The sequence below is a fragment of the Lepidochelys kempii genome, chromosome 4 (genome assembly GCF_965140265.1).
Source record: "Lepidochelys kempii isolate rLepKem1 chromosome 4, rLepKem1.hap2, whole genome shotgun sequence".
NCBI lineage: Eukaryota > Metazoa > Chordata > Testudines > Cheloniidae > Lepidochelys > Lepidochelys kempii.
Genome location: NC_133259.1, coordinates 59,879,153 through 59,898,669, shown reverse-complemented (window position 1 = coordinate 59,898,669; position 19,517 = coordinate 59,879,153). Strand labels below are relative to the sequence as shown.

Below are 19,517 nucleotides of genomic sequence, written 5' to 3'. Positions count from 1 at the left end.
CTGGCTTCATCACTCCCTCTAGCCTACTTTCAATTTCCTCATCCATCTTTCCACTTATTGATGGAGCCTGAAGCCAATATTGTCCCTTTTCCAGAGAACAACCCCTCAACAAACTCTGTCTCAATATCTTAATCTAAAAAGCCACATCTCATCTGTCTGATTTTGGCTTATTGCCTTCAGTTCCTACCCTCTTTAATTTACTTTGTCAGTATATAAGCTTTGGTTATTAATGACTACATAAATATCAATTTATATTTTGTGCAAATCTGTATTTTGCAACAGAATAAGGTATTTTTCAATACTTAAATGGCAGGTATTAGACCACAACATTGCATTATTTTGTAAAATGCTTTAAGGCTAAAAATAGTTATACACAGAAACAATGCTTTGAACAGTTAACATTTCACAGCAGACTGAAACTTCACAGGGTCTCACAGTGTAGCCATGGCTCTTGCCATGCTGACTTACCTTTTTTTGATCTAACATTCCTCCTCCTTCATATTTCCCGTGGAAGCAAAGAGGCTGAAACAAATGTTACCAATGAACTTGCAGCACATTTTGGGGACTGACATTCCATTGTAACAAACTGGTTTTGAAGCATTATCTTTTTAAATTACCAAGCTACAGGAATCTGAAATCCTATGTTCTGCAGTGAACAGCACTTATGTTATAATAATACTGTACAGCACATAAGTATAATCTTTGTTTATTGAGATCAATTATATGTTCTTAATTATTCTATTCATTTCCTCTACATTCAGCAGATAAAACATCCTGTGGGATATTATCCTCTAACCAACGTGGGGACTGGAGTAAACTTACAACTAGGACATTTCTTGAAGTGTCTTCCAACACACTTAGGAGATCAGTCATAATATTTACATATACTCAAGCACTTTGAAATCTCAAGCTGTATTAACCAGCTGTCATTTTGGTGTCAAACTCCGGTCACTTTAATGTGAAATAAGGGTCAGCACTTGATTTTTTGCTATTAGTAAAGTATTTCTTAGCTACTGAACTTTTATTAAACCACAAAACTAGAAGGAGAGCCTAATACGTGCAAAAAGTTGTTGCTCTCACCAACAGAAGTTGGTCCAATAAAAGATATTACCTCAGCCACCTTGTCTCGCTAATATCCTGGGACCAACAGGGCTACCACAACATTGCATACAATAATGTGCCATACGGACACTCTTAAGAGCTCTACAGTGCCATTTTGTTAGTGCTAGTATATGAACAAGAAAACAATTCAGACTAAAAACAAAAACAAAACAAAAAGAAACCAACCACAATTATTTAACTGTTAATGGTCTGACTTAAAATCACTATGAAGACATTTTCAATTAATACTAAAAACCTGTCTTTGTCCTTTTAACCATATTTTCAGAGGTCTCAAATAAAAGCTATTGTTCTCAATTCCATAATTACTGGGTGAATTTCTATAGCCTGTGTTATGCAGAAGATCAGGCCAGATGGCCATTAGCTATTCTGGCTTAAAAATTTATGAATCTATGATCATAGCCTCTAATAATGTCATCACTAAATTTCCATGTACATCAAAATTCTGATATGTACTTGCAAACTACATCTTTTTGCTACTGCTGGATAGCCATCAAATTACACATTTTTGCATGTGCTTAATATCCCTTAGACTGAAAAATTTGTGACTATATTTACATTTTTGGCTTTGATAGTTTCATCTTAAAACACTATGCCCCTAGGCCACCCAGGAATTCAACTAACACTGGGAGAATCACTAAGAAGCTACTTAAGATCTCAATTCAGAAAAGAATCCCTGTTCAGGAAGAACACTTAAGTATGTGCTTAGGCTTAACTTAACTTTAAGCAGATGCTTAATTCCTCCTGAAGTCTTAGCAGAGGCTCTCTACTGGGACTAAACACTATACAGTCTTGAAATTAAAAAATATTTTGTTTTGTAAAAAGAAACTAATACTAGAAATATTTAGATGAAATGTAAAATATTTTGTGAAAACATTTTTTTGTTTTTTAACATCCCCCTGCCTTTTTTGTAACCCAAATATTACAATACTGTATTTAAATGCATGAAGACAAGTAAGTGAAGTTGCTAGAAATTATTTTTAAAAATGAAACTGACTGGTCTCTCTTAATTTAAAAAGCAGAGGGAAAAAGAAGGAATAACCAAAGAACACGTGGTAAAAAGTAAGACAGGGTTTTAAAAAAGTTCTTTCAGGTTTAATAATCTCGGGTGTTAACAGTGGTTTTGTCTTTATAAACAACTTTTTGTTTGACAGCAGCCTTTTAATCTCAATAAGATCAGCCTCATTCAAATCAAACCCGAGCCAGTGTATAAACTAGTAAACTAAAGCTAATGCTCAACAAAAGTGTGCAATAAAGAAGCTTCCTTTTCAACAGAGAAAAAGGAACAACAAACCATTGTCTAACTTCGTCAATATATCACCTATCCACAGGTTGTAATTTCATACTTTTCACTGAGCTCAGAAAGAATCTAAAATTTAATTTTGACAATGTGAAATTAAAATTTGTATTTAGGTAGCTTTACTGAGAGTATGTTTGCATCTGCAAACACTCTCTTTAAAGAAACACTAGGCTTTAAAAATAAAGATTAGGAAGAATATGTTAGGAATTAGCTCTGTAGATTTTAATGCACTCACTTTTCATTATGGAGGTATACATTTTTAAAAGGTGCTGCTCTCCCAACATTATCTTTGACAGATCTAACACCTTTTATTTATTATAAAGCATAGGAACACATACACAAGCAAATTCCAGCACACAGACAACATTCCTATAGCTTCTTCTCAGACACTGGTTTTTGCTATGGAATTCCACTCTCCGTTCCAAATCAGCATAACTACTTATGGCACACTTGTCTTATTTTAAAAGTCTTTCTAGACTGATTTTCAAAACAAACAGTGTAAACCACCAGAGAAGAGAAAAAGTTTATTTCAATAATCACTGATCAGAAAGTACAGTGATTTTCTCGGTTATGATTATCCATATTTATTGTCCCCCTAAATCAGTGTGTAGCTACATACTACATCCAAAATCAAGCACTCAAAAGTTAGGAATCACCAGAACTAAAGGGAGCAAAATTTTCACAGAGAGGAAAAAGCACATTGCCGACACTTGGTAGTCCCACTGCCAAATTCTAAATCCGTGCTCCAGAACATGAAGGCTTTGGAGCGTCCCAACAAACCTGTTGTAAGAATTTTTAAAATAGATAAGGCAACAAACTTTCCCCTAATCTTGACCTCAGAAACGTCTCCCAAAAATTCAACTTTAGGCAAATACCCAGCTTCAAAAATTTTGACCTGAGTGGTTTACACATTTGACAAATTTATAAAAAAATTGAAAACAGAATCCTAAATTAAAAGTGTTGGGCTAACTAGAGGTGTCACTAGCTGCACTGCCTAGAATTTATACTACTCTCATCACTGTGTTATCTCAAATAAGAAGCACAGTCAGTCTAGTGTTAGGAAAGAGGAATGGGAATCTACAATTCTGATTTCTATTCCTCATTCTTGCACGGACTCTGTATTATCAGAGAAAGCCATTTATAAAACTGAAATAAGACATTCCTAGCTCATCAGATGTTGCAATGCTTAGCTTGTTTGCAAAGCACTTTATGAAGAAAAGTGCTATAAGTAAAAAGTATTAGTTAGACACACAAGTGTGCGTGTGCACACACACTATAACATAATGTCAACCTGCTGAGCAGGTGGGAAAAAGAAGAAAAAAAGAACACTTTTCCAATTACCTTTCCTTTTGAACATCTGGTACTGACTAAATCAGTACACTCTCTCTGTGTCTCCTACAAAGCTTATTCTCTAAATGTGAAAAAAGAAACAGGAAGAAAAGCTTCAAATTCACACAAAAATCACCTTTGAGTTTAATAATGTAACTTTTTCTTCTTTTTGGACCCAAAGGTTACCTTATTTGTTACCTTTTTCAGTAATCTTTCAGCAGACCTGACATCTAGAAAATATATCATTTATTTGCAAGTATTACTGTAGCCATTGCTCCTCCTCCTGTCATATAAGACTAAGTTTCCTTCACTTGGTTTATATCACAGGATTCTAGTCTGGGTTTAATATATGGAGTGAAATCCTTTCCCCCATTGGAGTCAATGATAAAACTCCCATTGACTTCAATGGGACCAGGATTTCACTAATGGACTTTAAATCCTTAATTTGTTTTATCACATGCTGCATTTAAATTGTTGCCCTGGTTCCGCAGACAATAACCCATTGCTAGTCTCTGCTGTTTAAAGGAATTAAGTCCCGTCCCTCTTCAGATACCAGTTCTCTTTTGATATCAAAGTTCAGTAGAGTGCAGGTAAGAGATTTTTCCCATGAAGGATGAAATATCACCTCTCTGCTTTATTTTCAGGCACTCCTAAGATTCCAACATTACCTCTGTGGATTTGACACTCAGACTTCTTCCCGAGTCTCTTTTCTTCCACCTAGCTATTTTAAAACAGCCCCTTGAAAATGGTTGATGCTTTAGTACTTTTGTATTTTGAGACTAATCATTTTCCCAATCTACTAACTTGGGCTGAAACACCCTCTATTTTCCCCTGTAAAGCTGTGCAGTCATTTTGCATTATAACATTTTAAAAATCATTAAAGAAATAAAACATTTCTTTACTAGAATTTTATTTGATTAAAGTGGTTATCAGCAACAAACAGCTGGAGTTAGGCAGGTGAATGATTGAAAGTGTGAGGTCTAGGCCTTAAGGTAACAGCTCTTGGTTAGGTATCTGAAAACTTAAAATCAGAGTGTTTTCAAGAACATAGTATCTACACAGGAGAGTGGAATGTGAATGTATATTCTTATCAAGGAAATAATTCATTTGAAAGTGGCATCAAGCCAAAACTGTGGAGCTAAACACACCCACATTTTGAAAATGTTTCAAATCTGGATATAGATGCAAATGGCCCTATCTTCGCAATGAGTTAACCAAACTCTTGGATTCTAGAGTCTGCGCCTCTTTGTAAGTGAACTACAATGCCTAGGATCAAGAGCCTCTCGAGTAAACAATACCAGCTACACTAATTGCTGCTTGGGTCTACCCAATGCCCAGCACACCTGCCTTTTCAAAGCACCATATATAATTACGTAAGCAACTGCAAATAAAAAAAACCACAGAAATTAAAATCCTCTACAAACTAGAACATCACTATATAAATTCAATAGTGTCATCTGAAAAAATCTCTTCAATGCAAAATAATTTTTTTCAGATTTATTCCAGTGTTGCAAACATTTAAAAAAAGACTAAACTAGCACAGTACAGAGTATACTATTTCTATTACTGTAGTTCCTAGAAGCCCTAGTCACGAATATTAACATGTGCCTTACAGCAAGTCTTTTTCTAACACACTGACATCTTGTTCTTAGCTGCAGTTAAACAATTAATTGCTTTGAGGTCTTACCAGATGGTCATAATGCACTGTTAACAAAAACAGAAATAGAGAGCACATCTCAAATAAATCGAATCTGGAAGCGATAATGTCTGAAGATGTGCCTTGCCGAAGCAATAGTCTTTACGCAGATGTGTAATAAAAGCTTTCACATACTTTAAAATAGATCTCTCTACACATACCGGTGATCACTAAGCAAACCAAAACCACAGTAGAAACTCTAAATGGTAAAACCTTCTGTTAGATTAAAAAAAAATAATAATAAAATCCTGTCAAATCTAACAGAAAACTAATAATTATTATCTTTACAGCATCCAAAGGTTTTAGGCTATTCACAGTAGAAACATAAAGTCATGGTCCCTGACCCAGAGAGCTTACAGACTAAGTTTAGATGTGCCAAGTGGGAACAACACACTAGGGAGGCGATAAGGTGAAGAAATAAAAGCAGGGCTGTCAAGGTATTAAAAAAAATTAATTGCAATTAATCGCAGTCTTAAATCTCATGGTTAAATAATAGAATACTATTTAAATATTTTTGGATGTTTTCACATATATTGATTTCAATTACAACACAGAATACCAAGTATACAGTGCTCGCTTTATATTATTTTATTACAAATATTGCACTGTAAAAAGACATAGTATTTCAATTCACCTCATACAAGTACTGTAGTGCAATCTCTATCATGAAAGTCCAACTTACAAATGTAGAATTATTATTTTTACAGAACTCCCTTCAGCTGAGTAAGCCCTTGTTAATTTTGTTTTCAGTTAATTGCAGGCATTAACTGTGATTAATAGACAGCCCTAAATAAAAGACATTCCTACTTTATCCAAATGAACTCAATACCATTCACACATCAACTGGAAATCTTACCACATTCTCCTTTGTTCTTTTGGTTATTAAATGTGTGCCCCAAGGACTTTTCGTGAAGAAATTTAGCAATATCTGAATCTTCCTTATGAGCTGCCAAAATGTCTTCTCATGGAATAGGCTTTATAGTGGATTAAACGCCCACGGAGAATTCTTCCATTGCCAAAGCATCAGTAGCAGTTGTTGTCCATCACCAAAGATGCTGATGACAAGCATCATGTCTTGTGAGTACGATCGTGGCTAAAAAGGCCAATGCGTAAGTGGCAGTCCTTTCCCACATTGAGTGTGTATGTAGCTTGATACAACTAAGGGATCAATCTGTGCCTGCTGAATCCAATACTGTTTACAATTCAGCCTCAGTGCCTCAAGATCCATATGGTGATTAATTTTGAACTGAGTAACCCCATCATTGACTGCTGCTCATCAGTGTGATCTGTTGCTAACAACTCCCAGCAGTTGGCATCAATATAGCACTGCTTCAAGTTACATTTCAATGTGTTCTTGAAGCATGTCTTCTGGCCATCTCCTATGAAGTTACCTACTTTCAGCTTATTGTATGGCAATAGCTTTGGCATTCTGGTGTCATCCATCCTCAACGCATGACCAGCTTAATGTCATTGTGATGCAAACAGCATGGCTTCAATCCCTGTGGAATGACCACGTTTCAGAGACTCATTATTAGTAACTTTATCCCACCATTTGATGCAGATGTCAGAAATTGACCTTATCTAGAAGCTTGATGTGATGCCTGGAGCAGATCCAAGTCTCGCACCCATCCAACAGATTGGACAATACAACCATTTTATAAACTTTTAGCTTTATTTGAAGCTTAATACCACATTGCTGCCAGTCTGCCAAATGATGAACTGGCTTTGTTGATGAAACCTGTCAACTTCTTGTCTATAGTAGTATCATTTGACAATGTGCTACCAAGATACCTCAACACTGTTACAGACTTCTGCTGTGTGTTGCTGATGGTGACATTTGGTTTTCTGTAGGGTTTCCATAGCGCAGTATGATAAATGACTTCTATCTTTCTCAGACTGATTGTCAGCCCGTACCTTTTTTTAGACTGTGTGAATCTGTCCGTAAACAATTGCAACTTTTCTTGAATATGTGCCTCTAGAGCACAGTCATTGGCACACAGCAGCTCATGAACTAAAGACCTCAAAGATATTCATAAAAGAGGACAACCTGTTCAGGTTGAATAATTTTCCAGAGGATCAGAAATGTATCCTGAAACTGGCATTCAGGTCTCTTATAGAAACATCAAGCATTGCTGCATAAAAGAGACTGAACATGACTGGAACCATTATGCAGCCCTGCTTAATACCATTAGTGACAGGGAATGGGTCAGACAGAAAACCATCTGCACAGACTCGTCCCGAGCATTCTCTCATAAAACAGTATCAGAAGGTTGGTAAATTTTTGGAACAACCAAAAATATGTAATAGTTAGAAAAGTCCAGGTCTGCTGAAGACAGTGTCACGGTCCTGTTACTGTTCTCTGCATTTTTCCTGCATCTGACAACCTCCCAATATCATGTCTGCCATTCCTCTTGTTGGCTTGAAATTATATTGTGACTCTGACAGCACATGGTTAGCAATGTTGCATAACAGACAATCAAAGAAATACTCTGGCCAGAACCTTTCCAGCAATCCAGAGTAATGAGATACCATGGTAGTTGCCACAGTTTGACTTTCTACCTTTCCTCCTGTATATAGTTACAATGGTGGTATATTTGAAGTCTTCTGGTACATCTTTAGTACTTCATATGCTGAGTCCATACAATCACCTCCATACTTTCTCTCTTTGGTGCATTCTGTCATTTTTCCATATCAAGGGACGTTCTGGATAAAGATCTACCTCCACATTAGGTTTCCTTGGATGATATTTAACTTTGAAATTAAAGCTAGTTCTGCAGCACAGTGGTGTGCTATCACGATCAGCCTTTCAGGATGAAAACATATGTTAAGGGGTTATTATGACTGTAAACCCTGAAGGATTGTGCATAGCAGAGGTAGTCACGAAATTTGTCAGCTACAGCCCATTTCAGAGATAGAAACTCTAGCTTTTTTGAATGAAGGTGAAATTCTTCTCATCTGCAGGTTTCAGAGTAACAGCCATGTTAGTCTGTATTCGCAAAAAGAAAAGGAATACTTGTGGCACCTTAGAGACTAACCAATTTATTTGAGCATGAGTTTTCGTGAGCTACAGCTCACTTCATCGGATGTGTACACTTGACCCATAACAAATGATTCTTAATTTAACTTCTTGACATTGTTCTAAGACTACATCTAGTCCTTTACTGGAAGCATCAATATGTAGGATGAAAGGCAAGCCAAAACTAGGATAGGACACTATTAGTGGCTGTATCAGGCAGTCAGTCAGCTGGTTTAAAAAACTCTTTGATGTTGCTCAGTCCATGTACTAACTGGCTGTTTGAAGGATATCTGGCTATACGCTTTCCCTTATCCTTTGCCACTGAAAGGCAGTAGGTGCATTTGTTAAACCAATGGGATACTAACCCATTCATACAAACCTCATGGTATAATGAAGGCTATGAGGTGGCAGTTTTGTTCAGCCATGAACAGAGAACCAAGATTTGCCTCATAGTCCATTCAGAACATTGTGGATTTGAGAGAGGAACTGTCTGTCTCATATGGTTTTGCTAGTTAATTCCCAAGAGTTGAAGCAGAATCTTAGACTACTATCCCTATTTCAGACACATGCCACGGGTGATGAATAGGAGGACTCTGACTTGGTGATCCATCCCCTGTTCAGGAAATCTTGCAGATATTCCTTTAACTCTTTATATAGTAGATAAGACACAGATGTAATATATATTACAGGCTTGTAGTTTGATATGCATATACAAACTAGGGATCCATCTCATGTCTCCAACAGCTCTAGAGAAGGCATGGTACTCCTCTTTCAGCATCTGCTGGGCCATTTCTCTTTGCATCTCTGATAAATGGCTGAGGATCACTGCTGGTTCAAACAGATCTCGATCCTCCACTCTGCTTAGAGGCTCTTCTCTTTGTTGACTTCTTTCTTGATCCTTGTACTTCTGTTTCTCTCTTTTGGCACTAATGCCACCTATAAGAGTTTTATTTGTTGAGTATCGATTGGAATTTCAGATTTAATCTGCTGTAAACTTCCCAGGACAGTTCATCTCTTCAAAATAATGTCACATTTTAAGTGGTTATTCACAAGGATATTTAACCAGCAAGATGATCCTTAAGGTATTTTGACTAGTGTCTCATATACGTCCAAATCCTCAAACCACTGAGCAACAGCATCTAGTTCAAACACTTCAGTTACATTTTCAGTACCCAGGCCTGCATGTTATATTAGTGGTTTTTCCTTTAGGGATAATGACATCCTTTCTCCCCCATTTTAACCATGCACAATTTGTCTGCATTGTTGTTTCTGATGGTACATCAAAAGTGGAAGCTCTTGTGAACAACATGAGGAAATACACATTTCACATTGTTAATAAGGCTAGATGCCTCATAAGGTGAATTGCAGCAATCATGTTTGACTATCTGCTCAATAACACTGTAGCCAATGACTACATTTGCTAATTTGTGTGGACTGACCAGCACAGAAATAGTCTAGATATCATAATTTTTGCTTAATTAAAACTGGACTTCAATCCACTCTTTGTAAGGGATTTGATTCTATTGGCTGCTTTAAAATCCCACCCATCTTCCATTTCCAATAATGTCAAGCTTTCTAAAGTGTGTTCATGGGAGATTACCATCTTACCCATTTACTCGAGACCAAGCATGCCTGTGCCCCAGTATCCCATAAGGCTTCAGTTTTACTTTATTGAGGAAATGTTGCCACACCTGAGATCTCTTTCCAAATAAATTACCTACTCTCTTTTGCTGCCTGGGTGTTAGATGCCAAATGCAGGCTACTCCTAGTAAATTAGTCTTAATACAATCTTAAGATCCAACTCAGTTTTGATAGGCTCAGATCAGTTTTCCCTCTAAAGAGTTTCTGAGGCTGAAACCTGGGCACACTGGCCTGATTACAGCTTCCATTATCTCTGCTTCAGGGTACCTCTTTTGAATCCCACTTTCAATATGACAGCTCAGACGAAACTCAGGCTTAATTTATTCCTTTTGCAGGGAGCTGTCAAAGTCTTTTTCAAAACCTGGTTCTGTTTTCTGGGGTGTGGGTGACAGATTTTTCATGGGGGGGGGGGCTGGTTTTTAATTTCCTCCATGCTTTCCTGAAACTGCATCAAGCCATTTTAATTTTTCAGCATACTGTTTCTGAATTGTCCCTATTTTAATTGTGTCAGTTTGCTTCTCTTTTTCTATAGAACCGAGGACTAAAATTTGATTTTTTTAAACGCCAGCATCACAGACAATCCCTGATCATTCACCTGTTCCCAGAAGCGTCTACAGCAGCTTCTAGGCAGGTTCATATCTTGGTGAGGTCAGATTATTGCAATTCAACCTCTCCTTCCTGGTTCCGTAAATGTTAGGAAGTATGTGATCCACTGGTGAATGTGCTACAGGTCTTCCTCTGTGCCAAAGGCTCTGAGTTGCTATAACTCCCAACTAGAATCATAGAATAATATCAGGGTTGGAAGGGACCTCAGGAAGTCATCTAGTCCAACCCCCTGCGCAAAGCAGGACCAATCCCCAATTTTTGCCCCAGATCCCTAAATGGCCCCCTCAAGGATTGAACTCACAACCCTGGGTTTAGCAGGCCAATGCTCAAACCACTGAGCTATCCCACCTCCAAAGTGTTGGCATTCTAGCTAAAGCTGTAGCAGCTCATAATTTTAGCTCTGAAGGTCCCTGGTTCAATTGCCACTGTGTAGGACAAAAACCTACATTTTCCCTTCCCTTTTTTTGGAGTGGGTGGAGGTGGAGGTGGGGGGGTGGAGGGAAGAGAAAGAGGAGCAACTGGTCACCAGAGCTGACTTCTCTACCTTTTTTAACTGCACAGGGTGCTAGCAAGGATTTACTTTGCTCCTCAGAGCAGCAGAGAGAACCTCGTTTGTGGTCTGTGGGATGGAAAGAGGAACATGCTGTGGGGTGGAAAGAGGACACTTGTGTAATCTTGTTAGAGATAGAGCCTTAAATAGTCTCTAAAGCAGTTTCTGCTGCTTTAAGACAGTTTAGCAGTGGATACCCTTAGTCCTGTAGGTACCATAAAGCACTCAAGATCAACCAAGCAACTAATTCTAACCCATTCTCTGCATACACTGGACTGAGTGGGTCATTTTACTAAACATTTATATTAAAATTTTATTTTACATACATAAGCAGCATGCAATAACTTGAAAAGTCACCCTTTTTACACACTTTTTAATCATAATTAAAACACATTCTGCCTGGCAGGAGAAAAAAAGAAAATTCTGAATTTGCATTGTTCTCAAATATGGTTTAGCAGCTGTTCTGCAGGTAATACAACATATTTCCTGCACACATACATTCTCCAGGATGTTGTAAAGGGTCAAATGTTTCTTTTATAAAGCAAAAAACAACAAAGTGATGGTCCACTCACATTGCTTAAGCTTCCATCCGATTTCTCTGCCTGTTTCTTTTCCAGTAGCTCTGGTAATGAAAGCTGTTAGGAGGCCCGCCAATCACCCTGACAATCACAGCTCACTGTTAATCTCAAGGATTTTGATAATATATACACTCTACCCTCCCTTCACTATCCTGGGTAACTCAGCATTCTGGCCTTTTTTATTCTTTGGAGAATTATTTGAAAGAAGAAACTGCAACATTATAAAACTCCAAGACTGCAACCTGCAAACAGGGTTTTCTTAGACAATAGCTTCTTTAGACGATGAGACTCAGATTAAGAATTTGGAAAGACAAGTACAACTGCATGAACTTGGTTTTATAAACATTAAATTATTTTAAAATCCAATCAGCCTTTCTTCATTCAATGAATAAAAGACAGAAAGGTATTGAGACAATATATATAGTCTATTAGCTATGTTACATTGCTGGAAGTGATATTTCTTAGCTTTTCATTCCATTAAACAATGGAAACATTTAAACATTTGAAATAATGGAACTAAAGGGTGAGTTTGTGTCAGTTGTCAAGTCTGAATTCCTTATTTACAAAATTGTTTGTTTGAAGACTTTAATAATAAAGTAAATACAATATTTTCCCCCCAAAATAAAAAGTTACCTTATTTCTCTTTTTTTTTGGAAGCAAACTACATCTGCAAACTATTAATTATCCAATACTTGTAAAACCTTTTATATCATATATACGAATATTTCCTTACAAGTCCTGCACTGTGTTCCAACTGGCAGAAAAATATATTATTTGCAGACTGTGACCACACACTGACCCTGCCTCTGTAAACACAACTTTAATATCAACAAACACTGCATTACCCATATCTCCACACCACTGTAAAGGCAACAAGAAATTGTACAGTATATTCACATGCACAAATATCTAATTTTGAGTGTACTAAAAACTGAGATTGTATTAAATTCTTCAGTTGCAAAGTAAAAAAACAAACTTGGATCAATATTCCAGAGTTGTCATGAAAATAGAAATGTTCTGGGTTCAGCTCATGTAATTAAAGTTTAAAGATCCATGTATTCTGTAAATTTGATTTATTGCAAGTTACCTGGAAGTAACTGCAAAATTCAACAGATGTTTTGGATAAGCTCTATTTCTCACAGGTAAATCAGCATAACAGCAAAATCCTAAATTAATTAGTAAAAAAGTTTCTGCATTCTTTAACTAACATGAGCTGCCTGATTAGTCTTATTTCTGTTTTAATTAGCAGCCTAACTAGAACAGTATCAATACTAAAGAAAAAATCCACATACACCCACTGTTACTACATAATGGAATCTGAACTACCTGACTTTTAAATTCAGGTGGGAAAGGGAGGGTAGATTTTCAGTAAATAAAGCCCTATGTAAAAAAGAGTGCATCACTTTAAAGCTAGGAGTCTCTCCAGCATTTACAAAAATAGTAACATTTATAGGGTTCACTTGAGCTGCTTTTGAAAAGCAGCACTTCGGGGTTGGCTGGCATCAGTGGCAATTCATGTATACAGAGTGTTAGTATGCAAAGCACACAGCTATGGGTGCATGTATATTATACACACACACACGAGAGAGAGAGAGAGAGATTGACTAAATACGAATTGCGAACACAGCATAGGTTTTCTGTATTCACAATTCTTATTCAGTAGCAGCTTCAAGGAGTTCTGTACCACCCCTGTGACCCATATGCAGACTGCACAGTCAAGATCTGATAGAAGGAAAGCTACAGGGAGTGAGAGTGGGGTTTGGGGTGTTGGAGTCACTGCCCAAATCACAGGCTATGGTGACAGTAGAAGTGCTCAGAAGTGTTACTGTCTAACTTCCCCATGTAGACCCAAACTGTGGCTTGGGCAGTGAATCCTGGGTGGTGAATCCAGGGCCTCAAACTCCACTCAGAATCCCTGCAGCTTGCCTCCTATCAGACCTGGACTGCACAGTCTGTGGAGGAGGAGAAGCTGGAGGCCCTGGGGAAGTAAAAAGAAAGAGAAGGAGAAGAGCTACTTGTAACAATCCCATAGGCCAGGGGCTATTATGCCAACCATAGTTCATTCCAGATATGCCCTAAAGGCTGGGGAACAAGAAGGAGTTACTGCAGAGCTGGCTACTCTGGCTCTATACCAACCATGGATTCTCCCACACAGAGAAATCCTCAGCTACCCTTTTCAGAGCAGCTTCACAACCACTATGCACCACTCAGATGGTACAAAGAGTCCACAGGATAGGACGTGCCTGGCCCTTTTTGTTAATATTAGCACATATGATAAGAAAAATTAATCACAGATCTGTATACTAAAGTCAAAAGGGAATCCAATAAAAATTATAAATTAATACCAAGAATTTTCTAAGACAAGAGGATAACTAGGAGTGGAAATTTGCATAGTTTCAAAAAAGGTTCAGGTGGCCGCTGCATACCAATTACAAAATATGCTAAAAATATAATCTAAAATGTTATAGATCAGTGTCTTGCTGCCAGGATTTCTTGAAACTCAGTGCTCACGCTTAATGTGTAGGAATACATTAAATAACAAGTCAGTAAATAAAATTGCAGATGGACAGAAAAGATTGTTCCTATTACAAACATCCTGGAACTCCCAGTCATAAGAAATTAAACACACAACTGACTGTGGTTATAAGTATGTAAAGAAAGTTTCACATGACTACTATAAAAATTCATCTTTAAGAAACTATTTCCAATATATCCAGCATACACTGACAATGCTGATGTGTAATGAAATCCTTGCGTTTTGCCATTACCTTAGAAGCCAATGTAAAGAATCAGGTTCTGGATAAAATGTACTGCAAACTCATTACATTCAAGTGTTAATAGCAGATTAGTTTTATGCTAGTTTACTACAGTAGACACAATCTGAAAGTCATTGGGAGTCTGCAAGGGTACAAAAGTCTGCCCATGCATATAATATTGCAGTATCAGGGCCTAAGTTTGAACCTTCCTGTGGTATGAAGTAAAGAATTATTCACATCATCATCACTGTAGCATATTGTCATAACAAATATAAATACTGAATTACAAAAAATTCCGTATCATTCTATCTGATGGTGAATCAAATTAAACAAATTTACAAGTAATTAGCCATTCACAAGAGTCTGTGCGCTAACTTGGTATTAAGTGCTTAGTAGGTAGCCTTCCACACTCTATAAGTTACTCATCTCCAGATATGAATGTTATTTCACTAGCAAAATGGCAGTATGTAATCCAGTTCTGCTAGAAAAATAGCATTCCTCTAGTGAAAGTGACATGTGAGTTTTCTAAGGATGTGATGTAACAGAATAAAGATATGGCATTTAGCCATACAGGTATGTGGAAAAGCAATAAAAAGTGGAGGGAAGGATAAGAAAGGAAAAAGCATGAATACCCAGATGAGGAGGGCTCCCCAGCCAGTAACCTAGAATCTTTAGCCAGATTCTTTGGATATTAACCTGATCCTGAATAAGTAATGTGTGAAGTATTAGGTTAACATTTTATTGCAATTTTGCTTAATACATTTTTTTTTTAAAAGAAGCAGCAGCAGAAATGCTGAGAAACATGAGAGGAATAAAAGGTGAGTCTCCAAACAAAATCAACAATTTAAAAAAGTTTGTTAATGTCTTAGGCCCCATTTCAGCAAAGCATATGTTCAAGTTTGTGTTCATACAGCACATAGCACCATGGGACATGTAACTGGGTCTGTGTATTCTATCACAATATTAATAAACGACAACAACAAAATAAGTGGTAGATATGAAGAGAAAGGAGTGAATATTTACCCATTCCAGTTCCAGCTGGTGCAATCTCTCTGGAGAAGATTTCCACAGCCTTTTTCTGCTTATGGTGTACAGCAAGCCAGATAACAGCTTCCCGTGGACCCTATTTCCAAATATTAGAAGTAATGGGTTCAAGAATGATAAGCAAAGGTTAACTTACATGCAGAGTACTAGTAATTTAAACGTGTAGAATCACATAAAACTGAACTACCACTACTGCAGTTGAGACACTGCAGAAAGCCAATCACTATACAGTATTACTAAGCACTATAACCATTTGCATTCAATGACATTCAAGCCTGGGCTTGCATTCTAATAAATCTATCTAAGGATCGATATCGATCTAATATCTATCTATATAAAAATCAATTGATATCTTTCTCTTACAGAACTTTTGAATTTTATATATACACACACACACACACCACTTTTGAATTTAATTTGATGTCACTTTCAAATCGGGGTAGGCAAACTCATTTTTGTCTCATTTTGAACCTACTGAAAACATTGTGGGGTCACAGCTAATGGGCCAGGCTCAAACCCTACATGAGGAGAGCTTGCTGTGCCTGGAGGGATTCACTCATGGAGGAGAGGGCAATGAAAACACTGTGCCCCCTTTCCTCAGTGGTTTCATAAGAGGAAGGCACTTTTAAAAATCCATCAGGCTGGGGAAAAGCCAACAGGTGCGGAGGAGCACGTGGTTCGGACAGAGACATCCTTTAGGGGAGGATCTACTAATGGAGATTCTCTATGTCCTGGTAAGGAGGATAGTATGGAAGATAAAATACAGTTAGGATCAGAAGGGAAACAGTCAAATGAAAAAAGTCTCATTAAATTACAGCTAAAAAGGGACAAGTTTTTAAAGTGCATATATACCAGTGCTAGAAGTCTAAATAGGATGGGTGAACTCGAGTGCCTCGTATTAAATGAGAATATTAATATAATAGGCATCACAGAAACTTGGTGGAATGAGGATAATCAATGGGACACAGTAATACCAGGGTACAAAATACATCGGAAGGGCAGAACAGGTCGTGCTGGTGGGGGAGTGGAACTATATGTGAAAGAAAGCATAGAATCAAATGAAGTAAAAACCTTAAATGAACCAAATTTTACCACAGAATCTCTATGGATAGTAATTCCACGCTCGGATAATAAGAATATAGCAACAGGCATATATTACCGACCACCTGACCAGGATGGTGGTAGTGACTGTGAAATGCTCAGGGAGATGAGAGAGGCTATCAAAATACAAAACTCAATAATAATGGGGGATTTCAACTATCCCCCATTGACTGGGTACATATCACCTCAGGACGGGATGCACAGATAAAGTTTCTTGACACCTTAAATGACTGCTTCTTGAGGCAGCTAGTCCTGGAACCCACCAGAGGAGAAGCAATTCTTGATTTAGTCCTAAGTGGAGCACAGGATCAGGTCTCAGAGGTGAATATAGCTGGACTACTTGGTAATAGTGACCATAATATAATTAAATTTAACATCCTTGTAGTGGTGAAAACACCACAATGGCCCAACGCTGGAGCATTTAATTTTAGAAAGCGGAACTACACAAAAATGAGGAGGTTAGTTAAGCAGAAATTAAAAGGTACAGCACCAAAAGTAAAGTCCCCTCAAGCTGCATGGAAATTTTTAAAATACACCATAATAGAGGCTCAACTTAAATGTATATCCCAAATTTAAAAAACATAGTAAGAGACCCAAAAAAGAGCAACCATGGCTAAACAACAAAGTAAAACAAGCAGTGAGAGGCAAAAAGGCATCCTTTAAAAAGTGGAAGTTAAATCTGAGTGAGGAAAATAGGAAGATAAATTCTGGCAAATGAAGTGTAAAAATACTATTAAGGCGGCCCCAAAAGAATTTGAAGAACAGCTAGCCAAAAACTCAAAATCTAATAAAATTTTTTTTGCTAATTACATCAGAAGCTGGAAGCCTGCTAAACAACCAGTGGGGCCACTGGACAATCAAGATGCTAAAAGAGCGCTCAAGGATGATAAGGCCATTGCAGAGAAACTAAATTAATTCTTTGCATTGGTCTTCACGTTTGAGGATGTGAGGGAGATTCCCAGACCTGAGCCATTCTTTTTAGGTGGCGAATATGAGGAACTGTCCCAGACTAAGGTGTCATTAGAGGAGGTTTTGGAACAAATTGATAAACTAAACAGTAATAAGTCAGCAGGACCAGATGATATTTACCCAAGAGTTCTGAAGGAACTCAAATGTGAAATTGCAGGACTACTAACCATAGCCTGTAACCAGCACTTAAATCAGCTTCTGTACCAGATGACTGGAGGACAGCTAATGTGACGCCAATTTTTAAAAAGGGCTCCAGAGGTGATCCTGGCAATTACAGGCCTGTAAGCTGACTTCAGTACTGGGCAAACTGGTTGAAACTATAGTAAAGAACAAAAAACTGTCAGACACATAGATTAACATAATTTATTGGGGACTAATCAACATGGTTTTTGTAAAGGGAAATCATGCCTCACCGATCTACTAGAATTCTTGGGTGGCGGGGGTGTCAACAAGAATGTGGACAAGGGGGATCCAATGGTTATAGTGTATTTAGATGTTCAGAATGCCTTTGGCAAGGTACCTCACCAAAGGCTCTTAAGAAAAGTAATCAATTATGGGATAAGAGGGAAGGTTGTCTCATGGATTGGTTAAAAGATAGGAAACAAAGGATAGGAATAAATAGTCAGTTTTCAGAATGGAGAGAGGTAAATTGTGGTGTCCCCCACAGGTCTGTACTGGGACCAGTCCTATTTAACATATTCATAAATTAACAATCTGGAAAAAGGGGTAAATGGTGAGGTAGCAAAATTTGCAGATGATACAAAATTACTAAAGATGGTTAAGTCCCAGGCAGACTGCCACGAGCAACAAAAGGATCTCTCAAAACTGGGTGACTGGGCAATAAAATGGCAGATGAAATTTCATGTTGATAAATTCAAAGTACTGCACATTGGAAAACATAATCCCAACTATACATATAAAATGATGGGATCTAAATTAGCTGTTACCACCCAAGAAAGGGATCTTGGAGTCACTGTGGATAGATAGTTCTCTGAAAACATCCACTCAACGTGTAGCGGCAGTCAAAAAAGCGAACAGAATGTTGGGAATCATTAAGAAAAGGACAGATAATAAGACAGAAAATATCATATTGCTTCTATATAAATCCATGGTATGCCCATATCTTGAATACTGAGTGCAGACGTGGTCACTCCATCTCAAAAAAAAAAAGATATATTGAACTGGAAAAGATTCAGAAAAGGGCAACAAAAATGATTAGGGGTAAGGGGTAAGCTGCCATATGATGAGAGATTATTGAGACTGGGACTTTTCATCTTGGAAAAGAGACAACTAAGGGGGGATATGATTGAGATCTATAAAATCATGACTGGTGTGGAGAAAGTGGAGTAAATAACACTTCCTTATTCACTCCTTCTCATAACACAAGAACTAGGGGCCACCAAACAAAATTAATAGGCAACTGTTTTAAAACAAACAAAAGGAAGTATTTTTTCACATAACACACAGTCAACCTGTGGAACTCCTTGCCAAAGGATGTTGCGAAGGCCAAGACTATAACAGCACTCAAAAAAAGAACTAGATAAATTCATGGAGGATAGGCCCATCAATGGCTATTAGCCAGGATGGGCAGGGATGGTGTCCCTAGCCTCTGTTTGCCAGAAGCTGGGAATGGGCGACAGGTGATGGATTGCTTGATGATTACCTGCTCTGCCATTTCCTCTGGGGCACCTGGTATTGGCCACTGTTGGAAGACAGGATACTGGGCTAGATGGACCTTTGGTCTGACCCACTATGGTCGTTCTTATGTTGCTAGCAGAGACTGCTGTGAGGACGCATTAAGTCAATGCACTG

General features: G+C 37.7%; 1 protein-coding gene across 4 annotated transcripts in view; it reads right to left on the bottom strand.

Moving 5' to 3' along the window:
• LOC140910468 (uncharacterized) overlaps window positions 1-19,517 on the bottom strand; it is a 114,584-nt gene that overhangs the window by 40,824 nt on the left and 54,243 nt on the right. For all 4 annotated transcript variants that reach the window (XM_073341417.1, XM_073341420.1, XM_073341419.1 and 1 more), the window contains one exon: window positions 15,615-15,714. In XM_073341417.1, coding sequence (XP_073197518.1) covers window positions 15,615-15,714 — 100 coding nt within the window. The remainder of the gene's footprint in view (window positions 1-15,614; window positions 15,715-19,517) is intronic.